The sequence below is a fragment of the Jaculus jaculus genome, chromosome 8 (assembly GCF_020740685.1).
Source record: "Jaculus jaculus isolate mJacJac1 chromosome 8, mJacJac1.mat.Y.cur, whole genome shotgun sequence".
Lineage (NCBI taxonomy): Eukaryota > Metazoa > Chordata > Mammalia > Rodentia > Dipodidae > Jaculus > Jaculus jaculus.
Window position 1 is genome coordinate 126,291,136 of NC_059109.1, and position 19,902 is coordinate 126,311,037.

Genomic DNA, 19,902 nt, shown 5'->3' on the forward strand with positions numbered 1-19,902 from the left:
AGGCTGCCGAGGCTTAGCGGAGAGATGACGCTTCCAGCAGCCGCTGCCAGATGTCTGTGCTCCGGCCCTGTGCTGGGCCTCCCCGCGAACAAGCCCCACAGAGACAGATCCAGGCTGGCCTTTTCATCAACACATCTAAAGAGCTGGGCACAAAATGCCCAGATGGCACTTGGACTCACTGTATGGCTGCATGTGCCCTCTGCCTCCCTCAGCCTGGGGCAGAGGCCCGTTTGCTTCCAGCCTCTCTGTTACAATGACAACTCCATGAGGGCACAAGCAGAGTCTGGTTCACCACCCTGACCCCCGGACCTGGCATACAACAGGTGCTCAGTAATGGTAGTCTCATCCCCTCCTGGTTCAATGACCCAGGTAAGAATCTTCAGCAGACATCTTTCATGTGTGTGTGTGTGTGTGTCTGTCTGTCTGTCTGCAGGGAGGCTAGATGACAACTTTGGGTGTTGCGTTGTTCACCTCTTTTTGTGACAGCATCTCTCCTTGGCCCGGGGCTCACCCACTACACTAGATTGGTTAGCTAGCAATGCAGGGATTACAGTCGCGTGCCACCATGCCCAGTGTTTTATACAGGTTCTGCGGGATCAAACGCAGCTCCTGCTTGTGGGAAAAGCACCTTACTGCCTGAGCCACCTCCTCAGACCTCAGCCACGGTCCTCTGTTTTGTTTCTCTGTGTTTGAGACAGGGGTGGCCTGCTGGGAATTACAGGCAGGAAGCACCACGCCTGGCTAGAGCAGAGTCCTTAACATCTTCTGAGGTAGTCTGTCAATTCCTGCTGGGGTGGTGGTGGGCTGCCAATTATATCCTGTGTCTTCACCCCTTGTCCCTAGCTCCAGATGTTGTCCTCATCACCCATGCTGTCCCCTCCAGATGTCACACAAGGGGCCCTGGAGCCTGCATGATGCCTCATTAGCCTGCAAATGCCATCCCTGTCATCCTTGTTGGGGCAGGGGGTGTTGATGGCAGGGCTGGCCTTTAAAACACACAAGTTAATTCCTCCTCTGGCACTTAGGCCTCATGGTGCCCTGCCTCACACCTTCCTTCCTCACCGGCCCCGTTCCGGCTCTGCTCCCTGGGATCTGCACAGCCAGAACAGACTGTACCTCAGAGCGGTGGCTAAATATAGACCCGCAGCAGCGGAATATATTCCTGGCTGAAGTCATGGAGCCGGGGCGGGAAATGGTACCAGGGTGTCTCTGGCAGGGATGCTTGGGGGGTATGGAGGGAAGATCGGGCACATTTTGGGGGGAGTGTCAGGGATGACCTTTTTAGGCCCAGAAGCTGAGGACCGTAACCATAGGGATCCCCACTTGCACTCCTCCACCCACTTGCATGGTGGTCTCTTTCTGGATTCTTGGGGACTGTCTTGGCTCTCCCTGGGAATCTCGAACCTTCCACTTGCCACCACCCTAACTTCTGCAGTGGGGGATGCACCTCAGAAAACAAGTTCAAGGGCCTGACCTTTCTTTCATCTGTCCATCTCTGATACCTCCCAAGACTTATCTCTGACCCTTCTCATATATCTTCTCTCTCTCATGCGTGTGCGTGTCTGTGTTTGTCATGGTCTTTATAGCTCAGGCTGGCCTATAACTCACTGTGTCGCTTGAGCTCCGTCAAACTCCTGACAGCCCATCCTCCGGCTCAACATTCCGTGTGCTGGGCTCCTAGACACGAGCCTATCACCGGACTTCTCTCTTTCTCTTCCTCTCCTCCTGAAAGCACATCCACTCTAAGGCTCCCACCTCACCGGCTACGCGGATGACGGTGTCATCGCTACCATCCTCTTCTACCAAGGGCTGAGCTGAGCATGTCAAACACATTCTGTCCCCTTGGCCTTGGTTTTTGTGCCCAGGAATCCTTGTGTCCCGCCCCCCCCCCCCAACTTCATCTATGTTTCCACTCCAAGGTTACCTTTCCAAAATCTTGCCCTAATTTCATTTAACTCCTCTCCCCTTATCCTGCTTCTCGTTCCTGGCTCGCACTCCCTGCTGCTGGGCATTATGCATGGGCTCACCATGAGCACATCTTCTCTGTTCCTTTCTTCTATCAAAGCTCCAGGAGCACAATCTTGGATATGCTCACTGCCGTCCTCCTCATGTGTGGAACGCAGCCACGCACACAGTAGCCACTCAATGGGCAGCTGAATGGAGTGAAAGCTAGCATGGACCTCCACAGAGTCATATGTGGCGATCACTGCCATTCTTCCTGAGCACAGGGAAAGCAAAGCTCAAAGAGCCCAGCCATTCTCTGAACTCCATGTCCCTATTTCAGGTGAACTGCTGGAAGTTCTAGAAGTTTCTTTTCCCTTTATCATAAAACCAGCCAACACGACTAATGCTAGACCCTATAGCACACTGGTTAATTCTGCTGCTGGGTAGCTTCCTCCTTCCTCCTGTTTCTGGGGGAGGGGTAGCAAGAGAAGAAATAGGAACTCATCACTTGGGGGTTTGGGTCTGGCCAAGGGATCTCAATGCATCCCCGTTCTTTGTCCTTAGCACGTCAACACGCCCTCCTTCCCAATCCATCAACTTGGACCTCCTAACTAACCAGGTGACTCAAGGTGTCTAAGCGGGTGTCGGGGAAGAGTTCAGGCTTGTGGCTTCTGTCCTCGGAGGCTCTACACTGGGCACCTGGGCTCTGAGGCCTCTCTGCCTCCAAGTCTTGCCGCTGAGCCAAATTCTATAGCAGCTGCCCAAGGGATCTTGTTAAAATGAAAACCTGAGCATGTCACTTCCCTGCTTAGAAGTCATCAATGAACACATAGTGTTGGTGAGGAGGAGGGGAACTGGGCACTGTGATTCTTGGGCACAGGAGTGTAATCTGGTACCTTTCGCCATTATCTGTCGCAATTCCAAATGCACGCGCTCTCCCAGCTCTTCCGCTTCCTGTAAACGACCCTGAAGATAACGCTCATGTGAGCAGAGTGATGTATGTACCAGGTTATTCACTGTAGCAGTGTTCGCTGCTGCGGATGACTGGGAAGTCCGTAAGTGTCCATCAAGAGGGCACGAGTGAAATGAATTTTAGTGTATCCATAACAAGCATTAAATAAAAGAATGAGGAAGCTCTTTATGGACTGATACGGAATAATCTTCAAGATGTATTATTAAGCAAAACCAGCAAGCTATGTGTACAGTGTGTGTTTATAGCTACCATCCCTGTAAAAAGACAAGACAAATACAGGTGCTTATTTTCTCCTACATGCATAGAATACAAAGATTCACAAGAAAATTACATTGGTTGCCTTGGGGACTCAGACAAGGTGGCTTGAGGACTGAATAGGGTGAAGAATTGCCACTAAATACTCATTTGAACTTCCTGCATTTTGAACTTTGAGGTGTACTATCTGTTTTCAAAACGACTTAATACTCTTGAAGTGAACGAGTCCAAGGTCTCCCGGGCTGGAGGCACAGAGTGGCTCCCTTGGAGGTCGCAGTGACTGGGGACAGGGAGGGGGATGTACTTTCTTTGTAACATTTCCTTAATGTTTGAATGTTTTCTGAAGTGTATTACTTTTGCAGGGAGGGAAGAATAATGAGGATATTATGTGCAAGAGAACACAATCATAACTGGGTTCATAGATTGGAGTCCTCCCCTTCCCCCCTCAAACAACCAAACAAACACATGAGCAAAAATCAGAAGCAAATCCGTCACCTCTCCCCTCCCTCAGCCCTCCCAAACACCATTCTCAGAAAAAGGTTGGAGTTTCGCAGCCCAGCCAGCCAGGGCCACGTCGTCTGCCACAGGTGTTTCTCTATGCCCAACTTCTGCCTGCCCCGTACGCTTTGCCTGAGGTGTCTTCCATGATCGCCCCATCTAATCCTCTGATGATGACTGCTGTTGCCACCGGGAAGCTTTCAATCCTAAATGGCCCCACCCTTGCAGGCCTGTGAGCCCCACAATGGCCCTGAGGTGTCTGATGTCTCACCTTCCCCCTGTTCCAGGGACAGAGAGAGCACCCCATGAGAAGCCACAGGTCTCGCAGCTCTGTGATCTTGGGTGAGCCACCTCATCCCCTGGGCCCCAGCCCTTGTGTTCTGTCTTCCCCAGCTCTCTCCCAAGGGCTCAGCTCAGAGTGAATAAAGTTGGAGTTGGGATTGGGGACTGTGGGTGCTGCACCATTGCTTGGTGGTGTGTGGGTATGAGCGCATGTGTGAGGAGAGTAGGCAAACAAAAACCACCCTTCCAAGCTGGCACTCCAGTGTCCCTCATCTTTCCATGAGATCTTCTACAACCATCTTGCCAACAGAGCTTGCACAGATAAAAGGCCTTTCTTCCCAAACACATTTGTGACCCATAAGGGCTACAGACACGCCCTCCTCAGTCTCTAGTTCCAAGGACAAACGGGTGCTTGGTTCAGACCTCTGAGGTCCTCATAGGGTGCTGACAGCCTCCTGCCTAGTCTTGCAGGAGCTTCCTTTCTGGAAGTTTCTGATGGCCCCTCCACCTGCCTCCTCCCCCACTGGTCCAGCCTCACCTTCCAAGCCATACTTTGACTAAATTGAATGCGATGTCAAATTAGAGCCATCTCTGGGGCAGGCTGGGAGAGGCTCCCACCCCCACTTTTTTCTGTTCTGCACTCCTTCTTCCTGCCCGGCCGCCCACTCTCCTGCCACCCTGGAGTTGTTTAGCACTCAGGACAGCTGCCCGTGTGCATGCTCCGAGATGCCTCAGTGCTGCTGGGTCAGCTAGCTTAGTGGTCTGGGGATGTCCATCTGCTCTCCCTTCACCCCCTCCACCGCCGACTTCGCTCCTCTGGCTCCACCCCATGACCCAGCCCCGCCTCTCACCGGTCTTGGGGTCCACGGTGAAGTGATGCTCGCCGTCCAGCACACTGTACACCAGTCGGGCGCTGCTGCCATACGTGGGGTCATCCGCATCCGAGGCCATCACCTGCATCACGGACGTGCCTGGACCCAGGGGACCAAGCGACACAGTGGTCATGTGGAGCTACTGTGCACCGTTCCCTCCCCACCCCAGAAAACTAAAAGAGGAGATCCTCTGGGGACCCAGGGAACTATCAACCAGCCACCCAGCCCTCTTCCTGACCCAGGGCCTTCCTAGGGGCACAGATGGCCACAGAATCACGTCTGGGTTTAAATCTCCCTTGCGTCCCAGCTGAACGTTGCCAAGAGAATCTTAGTTTTCCCTCCAGAAAAATGGACCAGATTTCAGTCTTTGGTCAGCAAGGTGAATGAGAGGGTAGATTTGAAACTCCCAGCATAGCCTGGCTTCGTGTTGTCCCTAGAGGTGGTAGGGGAAGGAGGACACTAATTATCACCCAGTTAAGGGGTACAGTCAGAGCTGGGACTGACTAGAAAGCAAACCTCTGGGGGATCTTACCCACTTCAGCCCCTCTGGACTCCTTATAGACTCTGCCTCCCTGGCCCTCCCCAGCACAGCAGTAGGGGAGAGCGAAGGGGGTGACTAAGTTCACAGGGGTCCTGCAGCCCCTGGGCAGGAGAACAGCTGTGACTTATTTGCCTTGGGAAGGCAGTTAGCTGTGGGCCCCGTGCCCCATTGCCCTTCCCGCTAGTGCTCATACATTACCGCCCCCCCGACACACACACACACACACACACACACACACGCACACACACGCACGCACACTTCTCATGCTCCGCACGTAGGCTACTGGGGAGAGTATAAATTGGATAAAAGTCCATCAAACAGCGGCAATTAAGTTATTGATTTTCGACGCTGCCTCATTAAACTGGGAGCTTCTCCCGGCCTGTCCCAGAGATGGCTCTAATTTGACATCATGTTCAATTTGACGAAAGCAGGGCTTGGGACGTGAGGCTGGACCAGCGGGGGAGGAGGCAGACGGGAGGACCATCAGAAATTTCCAGAAAGGAAAGGGAGAAGCTCAAGATCTAAGGGGACTTTGGGCGGGGGGGGGGGGCTCAGGACCTGATCCAAAGGGGAGTAGACTGAGACCCCATTTTCAGGAGATGCCTCTAATTGGGGCCCCTGAGGGTGTTGGGTGGGGCGCTTGTGGGCTTGGGCTGGGCTCTCTGGGCCAGCAGATGGCATGCTGGGAGGTGAGGCCAGTTCACTGCTTGGCTAATGAGTGAGTCTGGAAGTGCCACTGCAGCAATTCTGCTAAGCCCAGCCTGCTGCCCGCCTCTCCCGCCTCCAGCCCGGGGCCCTCGATCATTCCAGACAGACACATGTATTTATTTTTCACTCCTTTGCATTTCTCATTTCCCTCTCTGGGTCCTCCTCCCAGCCAGAGCCTCCCAAGCTGGGCCTGCAATGCGCCTCTTTTGGCAGCTCCAGCTCCATGCCCGAGTTGCCCTGAGAAGCAGCACAGGGAGGGCAAGCCCCCTCTGTGACTCCAGTGCCCACGGGTCTCCTAGTCAGGACCAACGACAAGGTCCCTGTTGCAGAGGAAGGACAGGAAAGAACTCCTATTTTATTTATTTTAAAAGAGTCTTAAAATTTTTTTGTTTTATTTCATTTGTTTATTTGAGAGAGAGAGAGAGAGAGAGAGAGAGAGAGAGAGAGAGAGAGAGAGACAATAGGCTCACCCAGGGCCTCCACTTCAGCCTCTGCAAATGAACTCCAGATGCAGACGCATGCACTACCTTGTGTATCTCTGGCTTATGTGGGTACTGGGGAATTGAACCTGGGTTCTTAGGCTTCACAGGCAAATGCCTTAACCACTAAGTCATCTCTCCAGCCCTTTTTGTTTGTTTGTTTGTTTGTTTGAGGTAGGGTTTCACTCTAGCCCAGGCTGACCTGGAATTCACTATGTAGTCTCAGGATGGCCTTGAACCCATGGCAATCCTCCTACCTCTGCCTCCCAAGTGCTGGAATTAAAGGCATGTGCCACCACACCTGACTCCTTTTTAATTTTTTAAAAAAATATTTATTTTTTTCTATTTTTAAAATATATTTTTTGTATCTGAGAAAGAGCGAGAGGTAGAGAGAGAGAATGGGTACACCAGAGCCTCCAGCCACTGCAAACAAACTCCAGATGCATGCGCCACCTTGTGCATCTGGCCTACGTGGGTCCTGGGGAATCGACCCAGATCCTTTGGCTTTGCGGGCAAATGCCTTAACCTCTAAGCCATCTCTCCAGCCACCTTTTTTATTTTTAAAAAATATTTTATTTATTTATTTGTGTGTGTGTGTGTTTGTGTGTGAGAGAGAGAGACAGAGACAGAGAAAGAGGGAGAGAGAGAGAAAGAGAATAGGCATGCCAGGGCTTCTAGCCACTGCAAATGAACTCCAGGCGCATGCACTACCTTGTGCATCTGGCTTGTGTGGGTCCTGGGGAATCAAATCTGGGTCCTTAGGCTCCCACCCAAGAGCTCCTACTGATCAGCCATTACACATCTGGCATGGTCAGCCTCTTAAACCTATCATCTAGAATTCTTGTATCATCTTAGAGGTGCACAGTGGGCCTCTAGACATGGGCCAGATGCAATACACCTGACTGAGGGTGCAGGCAGAGGACATGGTGGGATTTGGACACAGGACTGCAGTGTTAAAGTCCTTCTGGGTACCAGTGTTCACTCAAACACAGTGACTTTGGGGACAGTGGCCTGGTATGCTGACCCACAATCATTGATGGCACTGCACTTATCAGAACTTTGACCTTAGACAGGTCATAAACTCCTCTGTGCCTCAACATCCTCATTTGAGTGACAGCATTGCCAAGCTCCCAAGAGCATGCTGAGAATTCAAATCGGTTTTGGTTCAGCAGCACCAAGGACAGCACCCAGCTCAGCGCAAGCCCAATAAACGCAGGTGGCTGTTCCCAGGAGGCCCCGCATACTGTATACAGCTGCGCAGGCCAGGCTCCCGGCTGAAAGGCGAGAAGATGCACAAGGCACCAGGCTCGTGCTGCTGGGTGCTCGATAAATGGTGGCTGTTGTCACTGTCATGAGGCAGAGTCTCTCCCCTGCCTGCTCCCTCCACCCCACGGGCAACCACAATGACGAGCTGAGTGACTCCCCAGGGGCGTGGCTGAGCTCGCTCCCTCTCTCCCTGGCTGCAGCCCAGGGACTCCCTCGGGGATGCTGGAATCATTTCCCCAATCCAGGATTCTTTATTGCAGCCATTACAGTTAATGCCGACACGTGGGGATGGTGAAGGGTCAGTGATTCACCAGGGCTCCTCCAAGTCTTGAAAAAAAATACACTTTTCTCAGGCCACACACCCCTTTTCTACTGGTCAGAAGCATCCCAGGTCTGGCAGGTGACAAGGTGCTAGGCTCAAGGTCACCGTGAGACCGTGCGGGGTCATCCTCCTGAGTCAACTCGCACAGCCTTGGCAGGATGCATCTCAGAGCATCATGCCACCATGCCCATTCTGACCTCTTCACCCAGATCAAGGGGGAAAGACACCTGCTGGGCAGCATTTGTATAAACACTTCCCTGTGGCTCAGTATCAAGCCATCAACATGATGTCAACTGGCCCACAAAACTTCTGAAAAATCCATGCGTGGTTCTCATGAGCTGAAATCCATGATTATATATTATTTTTCAATAGCAATGATAACATATTCCACTTATTGAGTACCTACTTCCTGCTAGACAATGAAACTATGAAGTCCTTCACATATATTACCTCATGGAATTTACACCACAAAGCCTTGTAATCAGATCTGTGATTTCCAGAGCCAGACAGGGTGGCTTACACCTACAATCCCAGTGCCTAGCAGACTGACACAGCAGGACTGCCATGGGTTCGAGGCCAGCCTGCATAGTGAGTTCCAGGCCCACCCAGGCTACAGAGTGAGATCTTGCCTCAACAAACAACAAAGCCAGGCACGATGGCTCATGCCTTTTATCCTAGCACCTAAGAGGCTGAAATAGGACTGAGCTGAGTTCCAAGCTAGTCTGGGCTACAGAGTGAGAATCTGCCTCAAAAATAAAACAAGGCAGGGCTGGAGAGATGGCTTAGTGGTTAAGCGCTTGCCTGTGAAGCCTAAGGACCCCGGTTCGAGGCTCGGTTCCCCAGGTCCCACGTTAGCCAGATGCACAAGGGGGCACACGCGTCTGGAGTTCGTTTGCAGAGGCTGGAAGCCCTGGCGCGCCCATTCTCTCTCTCTCCCTCTATCTGTCTTTCTCTCTGTGTCTGTCGCTCTCAAATAAATAAATAAATAATTAAAAAAATATATTTAAAAAAAAAAAACAAAGCAGTGCTGGAGAGATGGCTTAGCAGTTGAGGTGCTTGCCTAGGAAGACTATGGATCCAGATTCAATTCCCCAGGACCCATATAAGCCATACGCAGAGGGGGCATATGCATCTGGAGTTTGTTTGCAGTGGCTGGAGGTCCTGACATTCTTTCTCTCTCTCTCCCTGCCTGTTTCTGTATCTGTCTCTCAAATAAGTAAATAAAAATATTAAAAAAATAAAATAAAACAAAGCCAGATGTGGTGGCACATGCCTTTAATCCCAGCACTGGGGAGGCAGAGGTAGGAGGATCACTGTGCGTTTGAGGCAAGTCTGAGACTACATAGTGAATTCTGGGTCAGCCTGGGCTAGAGTGGGACCCTACCTCGAAAAACCAAACAACAAACAAAAAACAAAACAAAAGCTAGCTGGGTGTAGTGGCGCACGCCTTTAATCCCAGCACTCGGGAGGCAGAGGTAGGAGGATTGCCATGAATTTGAGGTCACCCTGAGATTACAGAGTGAATTCCAGGTCAAGCTGGGCTAGAGTGAGATCCTACCTTGAAAACAGCAACAGCAACAGCAACAACAACTGAGGGCCAGAGAGATGGCTCAGCAGTTAAGGTGTGTGCTTGAAAAGCCCAAGGTACCAGGTTCGATTCCCCGGTACCAACATAAAGCCAGATGCACAAAGTGGCACATGCATCTGGAGTCCATTTTCAGTGGCTAAATGCCCTGGTGCACCCATTCTCTCTGTCTCTCTCTGCTGGCAAATAATTAAATTAAATATGTAAAAAAAATCAACAAACCTCAGCAATGATGACAACATTTCCACTTTACAGCTGAAGAAACAGGCTGAGTGAAGTAACAAACCTCTTTATGCCTCAATTTCTCCATTGATGAAACAAGATTAAAAGTTGGACTTGTCATGAGATCACTGTTAGATTTCCGTGTTCAGCACAAAGGGCAGTACCTGGCTAAGCCCATTTAAACCCAGGTGGATCCGATGTCAGTGCCCACATATGTTCTGCCTTAGGGATAGAAGGAGGTTGACTGGAATCGAAGTAGATGGACTGGTGAAGGAGGTTAGACTCGGGGAAAGGAGAAAGGAGGGGAGATGAGAGGAAGGGCCGGAACCCAGGGCAGGTGCTCCAAGCCCAGCCTTGCAGATGTAGGGTTGAGAATGGTTGGTGGGAGGGATGCTGCCCAAGGTGCCCACTCCCGCCCGTCTGCCAAGTGCCGCCTAACAGCCTAACTCAGGGCTGGAGTGGGAAGGGCTGCCTAGCTGATTCTTGGGTAAACAGGATCTCAGGGCCCAGGGATCCATGCAGAATGTTAAATATGGAAAGGCTGGTCCCTGGAGAGCACAGAATCCATGGTGCTCAACCTGACTACACACTACAATCCTCCGGGAGCTTTAAAATAAAACTAATGCTCAGCCCTGTCCCCGACCAATTACACAGGGCTCTCGGGGTGGAGCCCAGGTAGTGACATTTTCACAAGCCCTCCAGAGACTCTAACATGCCTCCTGGGCTAGGAAGGGCGCAGCATGGACCTGGCCCCTTACTAAACTAATAAGGAAACAAAGTCATGGAGACTCATGTCTTTAGTGGGCAATAGGAAAAGATTCCAACCTAGGTCTCTGTCTACACAGCATGTCGTCCTCCTAGATGCACTGAGCAAGCCTGTCTTGTGCCTCCAGGCCACTGGAGCTCCCCCCCCAGTTTAGGTCAGCATGAAAAGTGGGACCACCAAAAGAGGTGACACCTTTCACTCTTCCAGGGAGACCAAGTAGGTTCCGGTGTCACAGACCTGGGATCAAATCCCAGTACATCCTCACCTCGCGCCCTTAGGCAAGTCTCCTCTGTCTGGTCCATTTCCCAAGATGCTATGAGGATTAGAGATTTAGAGATGATGGGAGCTCATCCCCTTCCTTCCTTTCTTTCTTTTTTTGGTTTTTCAAGGTAGGGTCTTGCTCTAGCTCAGGTTGACCTGGAATTCACTAGGTAGTCTTAGGTTGGCCTCAAACTCACAGAGATCCTCCTACCTTGGCCCACAGAGTGCTGGGGTAAAAAGGTGTGTGCCACTATGCCTGGCTCATTCCCCATTCTTTTCATGGCCAGCAGGCACTAGGGCTGTGAATCTTGATTCTGAGCAGGGACTGCTGGGCACCAGCAGCAGAGGGAGGGGGTTTGTTTGCCCCTCATCTGATTCATTCATCTGGAGCAGAACTGGAACATATGTTCTGGCCTGTCCCTTAGCTCTGGCTATCTGTGAAGTAAAACTGGAGCCCAGCAGGCTCCAGGAGGGGGTGATTCAGCACGCAGACTTAAATTCTCATTCTGGCCCTTTCCTGGGTCCTGTGTGTGGCTTCAGGACTGCCTCCCTGCCACACACACACAGCTGGGAGCTGGTCAGCCTCTCAGTTCTCCTTCTGTAAAGTACAGATAACACTTTATCCCTCATATACCCCGGGTGTAGGAGACCCCTTAATGAGACGAAAGAGATGAAGCACTTTGGAAAATAAGATTCCTCATCCTTGGTGACCAAGTCTCATTATTATGAAAATGTTTATAATTATTACCATCCGCCCTCTCCCCTCCCTTCTCTGCTACCCCGCCGGGCCCAGGGGTACCCTGGGCCCACATTTAGCTTCTCAAACATTTGTAAAAACTGAATCTCACTCCCTGCTGCTGCTAGCTCCTCGTGGAATACTTTCGATTAAAAATTAACAACCACTTGTCGAGTCTCTGGGAACACTCAGATTACGTACGAAACAAGCCCCTTCTCCAACTCTTCCCCCGCTCAACCGGTTCCCTCTCCCATCATCACTTACAATGTGGGCTCGCTAGACCTGACCTTGCTTCCGGCCGCCCAGCTAGGGCGGTCTAATATAGATGAATGACCCACAGGGGATGCGGGAGAAAGAGGCAACTCAGGAGTGGGGGGGCCTTAGGACAGGGGAGGAGGCAGGTCCAGAGATGAGCCACATGGGAGGTGACACAGAGAGAAGGGGCAAGAAAGTGGGTCGGGGTGGAGATGCGAGGGACAGAAAGTAGAGCAGAGAGTGAGACAAAAAAAAAAAAAAAAAAAAAGAGGTGAGGGCTGAAGAGATGGCTTAGCAGTTAAGCCCTTGCCTGTGAAGCCTAAGGACCTCGGTTCGAGGCTCTATTCTCCAGGACCCACGTTAGCCAGATGCACAAGGGGGCGCACACGTCTGGAGTCCAGTGGCTGGAGGCCCTGGAGCATCCATTCTCTCTCTCTCTCTCTATCTGCTTCTTTCTCTCTCTGTCTGTTGCTCTCAAATAAATAAATAAAAAGTAACAAAAATTTTTTTTTTTTTAAAAGAGGTGGAAATAGGAAAAGTAGGAAGCTAAACTCATGGAAACAGAGAAAACGGAACAGAGACAGCACACAGCAAGCAGGGTCAGTAGGAGAGACGAGGGGTGGAAAGGTGAAGTCTTCCTCCAAGAGGTGAGGGGCTGTTTCGCAGAGTATCTGAATAGCCTCCCCTCAATCTAACTTTCCTGTGGCTCCGAGCTACAGGATTGCCCATCCAGGCAACCCCTGAGTGTGTGTGTCGGGGCGTGGGGAAGAGATCTGACATGTCCCCTCAGAAAAAGGCTTTCTTTCCACCCCCACTGAAACCCACAAGCTCGTCTGTCCTTTTGACATTCACACAAGGCCCTCTGTTCTGTAGTCTGGTGACCTTGTTTGTTCGGGACAGCGACGTTGTCAGCAATAGCAATCTCCTGCCACTGGCAGAAAGCGTACTTTCTTACTTAAAATTCAGCTCCACTCACCCACTCAACAACTACAAGGCTCCTTCTAAGTCCAGACCCCTGAGGACAAGGTGGCGGTTTCATCACCTTTGCCCCCAGCACTACGTCCCTGGCGTAAAGACAGCACTTGCATTTGCTCATCAGCTTATTGATGGGGAAAGACAGAGTACGGGCATGTCCTGGCCCAGATTACCTGGGCCTCAGGGCCAGTTCTCCAGGACCCGGGCCTCTGCTCCTCTCTGCCACCACTCTCGGCTAGAAACCTCCTGTCCCGTCTCCCCGACCAGGGGAGTGAGAGCCAGTGCCGTTGCTAGGCAAGGAGATATTGCACGTATAGATCTTCCTGGACTTTAATTAAAAACATCTTTAGAAGTTGTCTCTGCAGAGGCCAGCAATTGATTCCTCGCTTGGGCCCAAGGGCTGCTGAGCCACACTCTCTCTGGCTGTGGATGGGACAATTGGAGGCTTCCAGCTTGCTGCCACACTCCGCAAATGAGACCTTTGGGGACCACCCTACTTCCTGCCTTCCTCCTTTCCTCTCTGCCACCACCCCCTCAAGCCCTGGATCTAGGAATCAGACAGTATGCTCTCCCACTTTCATTTCCCTTCTGGTCTTCAGCCTCAGTTTCCTCAGCTGTAAAGTGGGGATGTCAGCACTCGACCTGTCCGGAGAGTCCCTGGCTGGGTAAGATAAGATTGGAAATGTGAAAGTGGTTTCCAGGCTGCCGAGACCTGGGCAAGAGAAGGTGAAAACTATTCTCTCAAAGACAGACAGGAGTGCTGAGCCTAGCAGCTTGGGATCCAGCTCTAAGTCAGGGTCTACTTCTGGCCCCAGCCCTTCCTGCAGGACCACAGGCAAGTCACTTTATCTCTCATTGTATTTGTTTCCTCATTGGCAAAATGAGGACAGTAATACCAGTCCTGTTTATTCCCTGGGATTGCGAGGATAAAGGGAAATCACTCTTTGACAGCAGCGTGGCTTGATAGCTATTATTTAGTGAATGTCCCGAGAAGAGCAGGCTGCACTGCAAAACAAGCTTTCTCCAGCCATTAGAGATGCATTCACTGGGGAGTTGGAATACATGCGAACAGGGCTATGTCAGGGCCGTGTGCTTCCTTCCACAGTCCACCGAAACCCAATCCCATCATTCCCCCAATGCCATCACTATGGCTGTGCTGCTACCACGTTTCCCAGCCTTTGCTCACAGAAGACATCACTAATCCATCCTGGCATTCAATTCTGCTGAGCTTGATCGAGACGTTCTATTCCTCAGTCACTACCAATTGATCAGCTTCGGAGCAGGAGAAACTGACGCACTGTCCCTCTGAAGTCGGGGACCGAAGTGTCTGGTGTATCTCTGTGCCCCACATACCTAGCAACATGCAAGGCAGACACTAAGGCGGGGTGGGGGCGGGGAGATGGAACAGCGGATGATGCACTTGCTGTGCAAGCATGGGGGTTGGATTGCAAGCACCCACAAGAAATGCCAGCTGAGCATGGCAACCCGCCTGTTACCCCAGCACTTGGGAGAAGGAGACAGAGAATCCCGAGGGCAAGCTGGCTAGCTGAATTTGTGAGCTCGGGGTTCAAGTGGGAGATAGATTCTGCCTCAGCAAATGTAGTGGAGAGAGACTGAAGAAAACATGTCAACTTCTGGGCATCCCACATACTTGCACGCAAGTGCACACCTGCATATACATGCTCGCCACACACACATACACATGCAATAAAGAAATGAATAGGGGCTGGGGAGGTTGCTCAGTGGTTAAAGGCTCTTATTTGCGAAGCCTGCCTGCCTGGGTTCGATTCCTCAGTACCTACGCAAAGGCAGATGCACAGAGCGGGTGCATGGGTCTGGAGTTCATCTGCGGTGGCAAGAGGTCCTGGAACACCCATTCTCTCCTTCCCCTTTTTTCCCCCTTTCAAGTTAATTAGTTAATTAATTAATGAATGAATTAGGCACTACTTTATGGAGTCCAAAATAGCAACTTGTTTCTCTGTCTGTGGGTCTCAATATGAGTAGGTGCTGACAAAAGCTCACTACTTCCTTGAGTGACTCATCTTTGCTGGCCCACAGAGCCAAGGACACTGGCCGCCTTGCATACAATGGGCTCTAATAAACACTGGTAGATTCCACCCAGTTACTTATCTGCAGTGCCCAGAATAAAGCAGTGACTAATACATATGGATTGAATTGAGGCTCCAAGCACAGTGTCCTGAACATGGTTGCCTTAATAACCAGGAGAGTGGCCCGGGGAGGTTCTCAGGGGCTAAGAGCACTTGCTGCCCAAGCATGAGACCCTGAGCTCCAACCCTAGCCACACATTCTTGTAACCCCAGCACTGAAGGGAGTGGAGACAGGAGGATTGCTGCTCAGCTGATCTAACTAAAAAAAAAAAAAATGGGGAGCTGCATCATCAGTGACTGTCTCAGAAATTTGAAGGAAGAGTAAAAGATATCCAGCGTCCTCCTCTGGGCCCCACTCACATGAGCACCTGGTATACATACTAGCACACATATGACACACGTACACCACACACCAAAAAAGAAGAGGAAGAAGCAGAAGCAGGAGAAGAATTGAGAGAGTGAAGCCAGGCCCGGGAGCCCTGTGGAACCCTCACATCTCTGGGTCAGGTTGGGACACAAGGGGAGGCACAGGCCACCTATGTCAAAAGATCACCCAGGCCAGGGCTTCTCTGCCACAGCCCTTGCTGGTTTCACGTAGTGCCCAGCTTTAAGTCCCTCCCTCAGCTGATGTGTCCCCAGTCGCACCTCTCTGCGGGAATTTTCAGAGCCAGGTGACCCCTTGATACCAGTGTCCCCTGATAGCTCATTCGAACCTGCTGGAGAACAGGCTCCTCTTTCTGCAAGCTCGTTCCCCAGTGCCATGGCTGCTCCATCAACCCATTCCACCAGGGGTTCTGTTTCTCTCTCCCAACATCCTGTCCTAGGGGCTCTGCCTTTGGCACACATCTAGTACCCTTCTCTTCCCACTACCTCTGGTCTGAGACTCCTCCGTTCTCACCTCCCCTTTTCCCTCCTTCACCCCCATGGTCTATTGCCAACACAGATGCCCCATCATTCTTTAAACTATGCATGGGATCATGTGCCTCTGCTCTCTTCTCACTAGGGTTCTACTGAAAGCCTTCCATTGGCTGCCCAAGGCCTGTGTGAGGTACCCAGTATCCAGGCATTCCCTCGCTCCTTCCTTTTCCACCAATCTTCAAATGTGGCCTGGGGCCCTTGCATTCACCATTCCCTGTGCCTGGAATATTCTTTGAACATGGCGGTCCTCCAAGTGCAGTCCCCTATACCAGCAGCATCTCCAGGTAATTTGAGTACACAATGAAGTTTGGAGAACCTTGTTTCCTATAAGTCCTTGGTTCCCTTCCTTCCATGCATGATCCAACATTTGCATAAAAAAAGATTTGGACCTGGGGAGCCGGCTCAGCAGTTAAGACACTTGACCTGCAACGCCTAAGGACCAGAGTTTAATTTTCCAGTACCCATATAAAGCCAGATGTACAAAGTGGCGCATGGGTCTGAAGTTCATTTGCATTGACTAGAGGCCCTGGCAACCCATTCTCTCTCTCTCTCATTAATGAATAATTTTCTTTTGTTTGTCTTTCGAGGTAGGGTCTCACTCTGGTCCAGGCTGATTTGGAATTAACTATGTAGTCTCAGGGTGGTCTCAAACTCATGGCGATCCTCCTACCTCTGCCTCCCAAGTTCTGGGATTAAAGGCATGTGCCACCATGCCCAGCTTAAAATTTTTTTAAGGCCAGGTGTGGCCATGCATACCTGCAACGGCAGTGCTGAGGACAGCTCAGTGGTCAGACAGCATGACCAGACAAAAACAAAACAAAAACAGCATGGTGAGCTCCAGGTCCAAGGAAATAATAATGTGGAAGAGGGATACAGGAGCACACCTGAGGTTTTCCTACAGCCTCCGCACGGCTATGTACAGGACGTGTTCATACACATAAACTATACGTGTCTCTCTTTCTCTCTCTCTCTCTCTCACACACACACATACCAACTATACTACATGAGAGAGGATTTTCCCCAAATCCTGGCGGAGATAATACAACACCCCTAAAGTTACTTTCTAGCCCCTATTCTACACCACATCATAGCACTGGGTGTTACACGTTCGCTGCTTTCTTCTCTGTCCTCTCCCTGGTATGGTATGCAGGCCTCTGGAGGATCCAGTGATTACAACAGAGCCTAGCACATCGTAGGTATCAGTAAGTATTGCAGCACGAGGAAACCCTCTGAACGCACAACAGAAAACAGGGAGCCTGCGGGAGAACTGAGACTTGCCCAAGGTCATGTATGTGCCTGGCTGACCAGCTGTCAACTCAGGATGTCTCTCCGCATTAGGCTCTGCGTGGCTGGCGTGCCCCTCCTCAGAAGTGTGGCTCATCTGTGGCCCCGAGCACTTCCCTTCCCTTTTAAGCTCTGAGTGGTTTAATTTGCGAGCGCCGCAGCCTTTCATGTCCCAAGCTGCGTCCTGCTCCCTCTGATCTCCGAAGATGCCCGATCCTCCCTGCTTGTCGCCCCGCCCTGCGTAGCCTGGATCTGGAGGAGAAGTAATTGTGACTGATTTTCAAAAGCCGCCCAGAGTCTACGCCAGCACCCGGTGGTGTCGGGGCTCCTCTCCTTCAAAAAGTTGCTCAAATGAAATAAACTAATTGAATTTCTGCCTCTTCCCGCCCCCCCGCACGCCCCTCCTGGGTTTCCTGGGTTGTCCAAAGTGAGTCACCCGGCCTCCCTCTTTCAGAGTGCAGTGTGAGCTCTGGAAGAGGAATGGGAGGCCAGACTGGGACTTGGGTCAATTCCTCCTACACTGTGTGGGATCTGGGATGAGCCTTCGCCCCTCTCCCATCTGTGAAAGAACTCTGCCACTCCAGAGGCCTGGAATGCCAAGCCAGCAGTCAGCTCTATCTGACTTCCTGTGCGACCCTGGGGGCATCTTTTCTTCTCTCTAGCTCTTGATGTTCCCATCTGCTCAAAGGGATGCCGATGCTGGTCCTGACCCCAGAGTCAGGTGAGAGTGAGGTGGTGGGTGTGGGATGCCCCTCCCTTGAGCCCTGGGCCTAGCCATTCTTAGCACTGCAGTGGGCAGAGCTCTGTAAAGGTTTTGTCAGCTACCAGCTTCCAAAGTGGCCCTGGCTTTCTTCTTTGGCATTAGCTTTCTCCACCTTTCTGGCATCTTGTGGGCAAAAGTGCAAAGATCAGGAAGCAAGGGAGATATCTCAATGGGTAAAATGCTTGACATATAAGCATAAGGACTTGAGAGTGATCTTCAGTAGTCACATAAAAATTCTGGGTGAGGTGGGGTGCTCCTGCACACCCAGCCTGGAGAGGTGGAAACAGGGACTCCCTAGGCCTTGCTGGACAGCCAGTCTAGCATAATTGGTCAAGGCAAGGCCCTGTCACGAAAAGGCCCACTTGCAAAAGGATGGCATTTCTGTGGATAACATCTGAAGCTGTCTCCTGGCCTACACACACACATACATGTGCACCTAAACATATATGAGCACATGTGCACACATGCACATCTCTCACACAGAGACAAAGAGAGAGAGAGAAGCATGAATGCCAGTTTGGGGCAAAGGTGGACAGAACCATGTCTTCTTGGGCCAGAGCCAGGGCAGCTGGACGTGGGAAGTTAGAGACTCGGTCTGCCTCCGGCTTGCTGGCGACCTTGGACACATCACTGCATGTCTGAACTCTAGTTTCCCCATCTGCACAATTCATTTCTAAGTGCTTGGTGGCTCTGGAATTCCCTGGATCTGTGCCACTGATAACCTTCTGTCAATCCCTCTAGCCCAGAGCTTCCCCACCAAATTTATTTCAACTATTTAGATATCTCTGCCAAGTGAGCTTTTCCAACTTAGTATGCCTGAAACCAAACTCACAGTCTCCCTTCATCTCTCAGTTCTGCTCCTCCTGGCTCAGAATTTTTATACTTTCCTGTTTCATATTCCGTCTAGTTCAGCGCTCAGGTCGAAATCCCAACAGTCATCCTTGCATGGCTCCCTTCTCCAGTCCGTTATCAGGTGCCTTCAGCTCTGTCTTTCAAAACACATTCACTAGGGGCTGGCGAGATGGCTCCGCAGTTAAGGCATTTGCCTACAGAGTCTAACAACTGGGGTTCGATTCCCCAGTACCCACTTAAAGCAAGATGTACAAGGGGGCACATGTATATGGAGTTTATTTGCAGTGGCTGGAGGCCCTGGCAGGCCCATTCTCTCTTTTCCTTGTTCTCTCTTCCTTTCTCTCTGCTTGCAGATAAATGAAAATAACATAAATTTTAAAGAATACATCCACTAGCTGGAATTATTTCCATGCCCACCCCCCGCCCGGCCGGCACCATCTTGGGTGGCATCACCACTATGCTCTGGGGAGATGTGATAGCCTCCTTCAAGGAAACCAGCTCCTGCCGTTAACCTCCCTGGGCCTGTCTGTCCTTCATGGAATGGCACTGAGATCTTGTTAAAACTAAGCCAGATCCTCCCATTCCTCTGAATAGAGCTCCCCACCCCCCGCCCAGCTTGCTCAGCATAAGAGGCCAAGCCCGGGGCCTCTGTGTAGACAGCTGCAAGATCCAGTGCCCTCGGAGCAAGCCAACCCCAGCGCCTGGGCACAGTCTGCACCCTCTGCTCTTCCCACAAGGCGCATCTTCACTTTATTCTTTCACTCTCACTGGCTCAGAGAGACCTTACGGGGACAAGAATTTATTTATTACTGCCTGTCTTCCCTAGTCAGCCTAGTCAGAATATACTTTTTTTGGTTTTGATTTTGGTTTTGTTTTTTTCGAGGTAGGGTCTCACTCTAGCTCAGGCTCTCCTGGAATTTACTATGTAGTCTCAGGGTGGCCTCGAACTCACGGTGATCCTCCTACCTCTGCCTCCCAGGTGCTGGGATTAAAGGCGTGCACCACCACGCCCGGCTCTAGAATACATTCTTTATGAG

At 51.2% G+C, this 19,902-nt stretch overlaps 1 protein-coding gene across 1 annotated transcript in view; it reads right to left on the bottom strand.

Moving 5' to 3' along the window:
• Cdh22 (cadherin 22) overlaps positions 1–19,902 on the bottom strand; it is a 141,196-nt gene that overhangs the window by 45,901 nt on the left and 75,393 nt on the right. Inside the window, exon 4 of the mRNA XM_004663892.2 lies at positions 4,804–4,923. Coding sequence (XP_004663949.2) covers positions 4,804–4,923 — 120 coding nt within the window. The remainder of the gene's footprint in view (positions 1–4,803; positions 4,924–19,902) is intronic.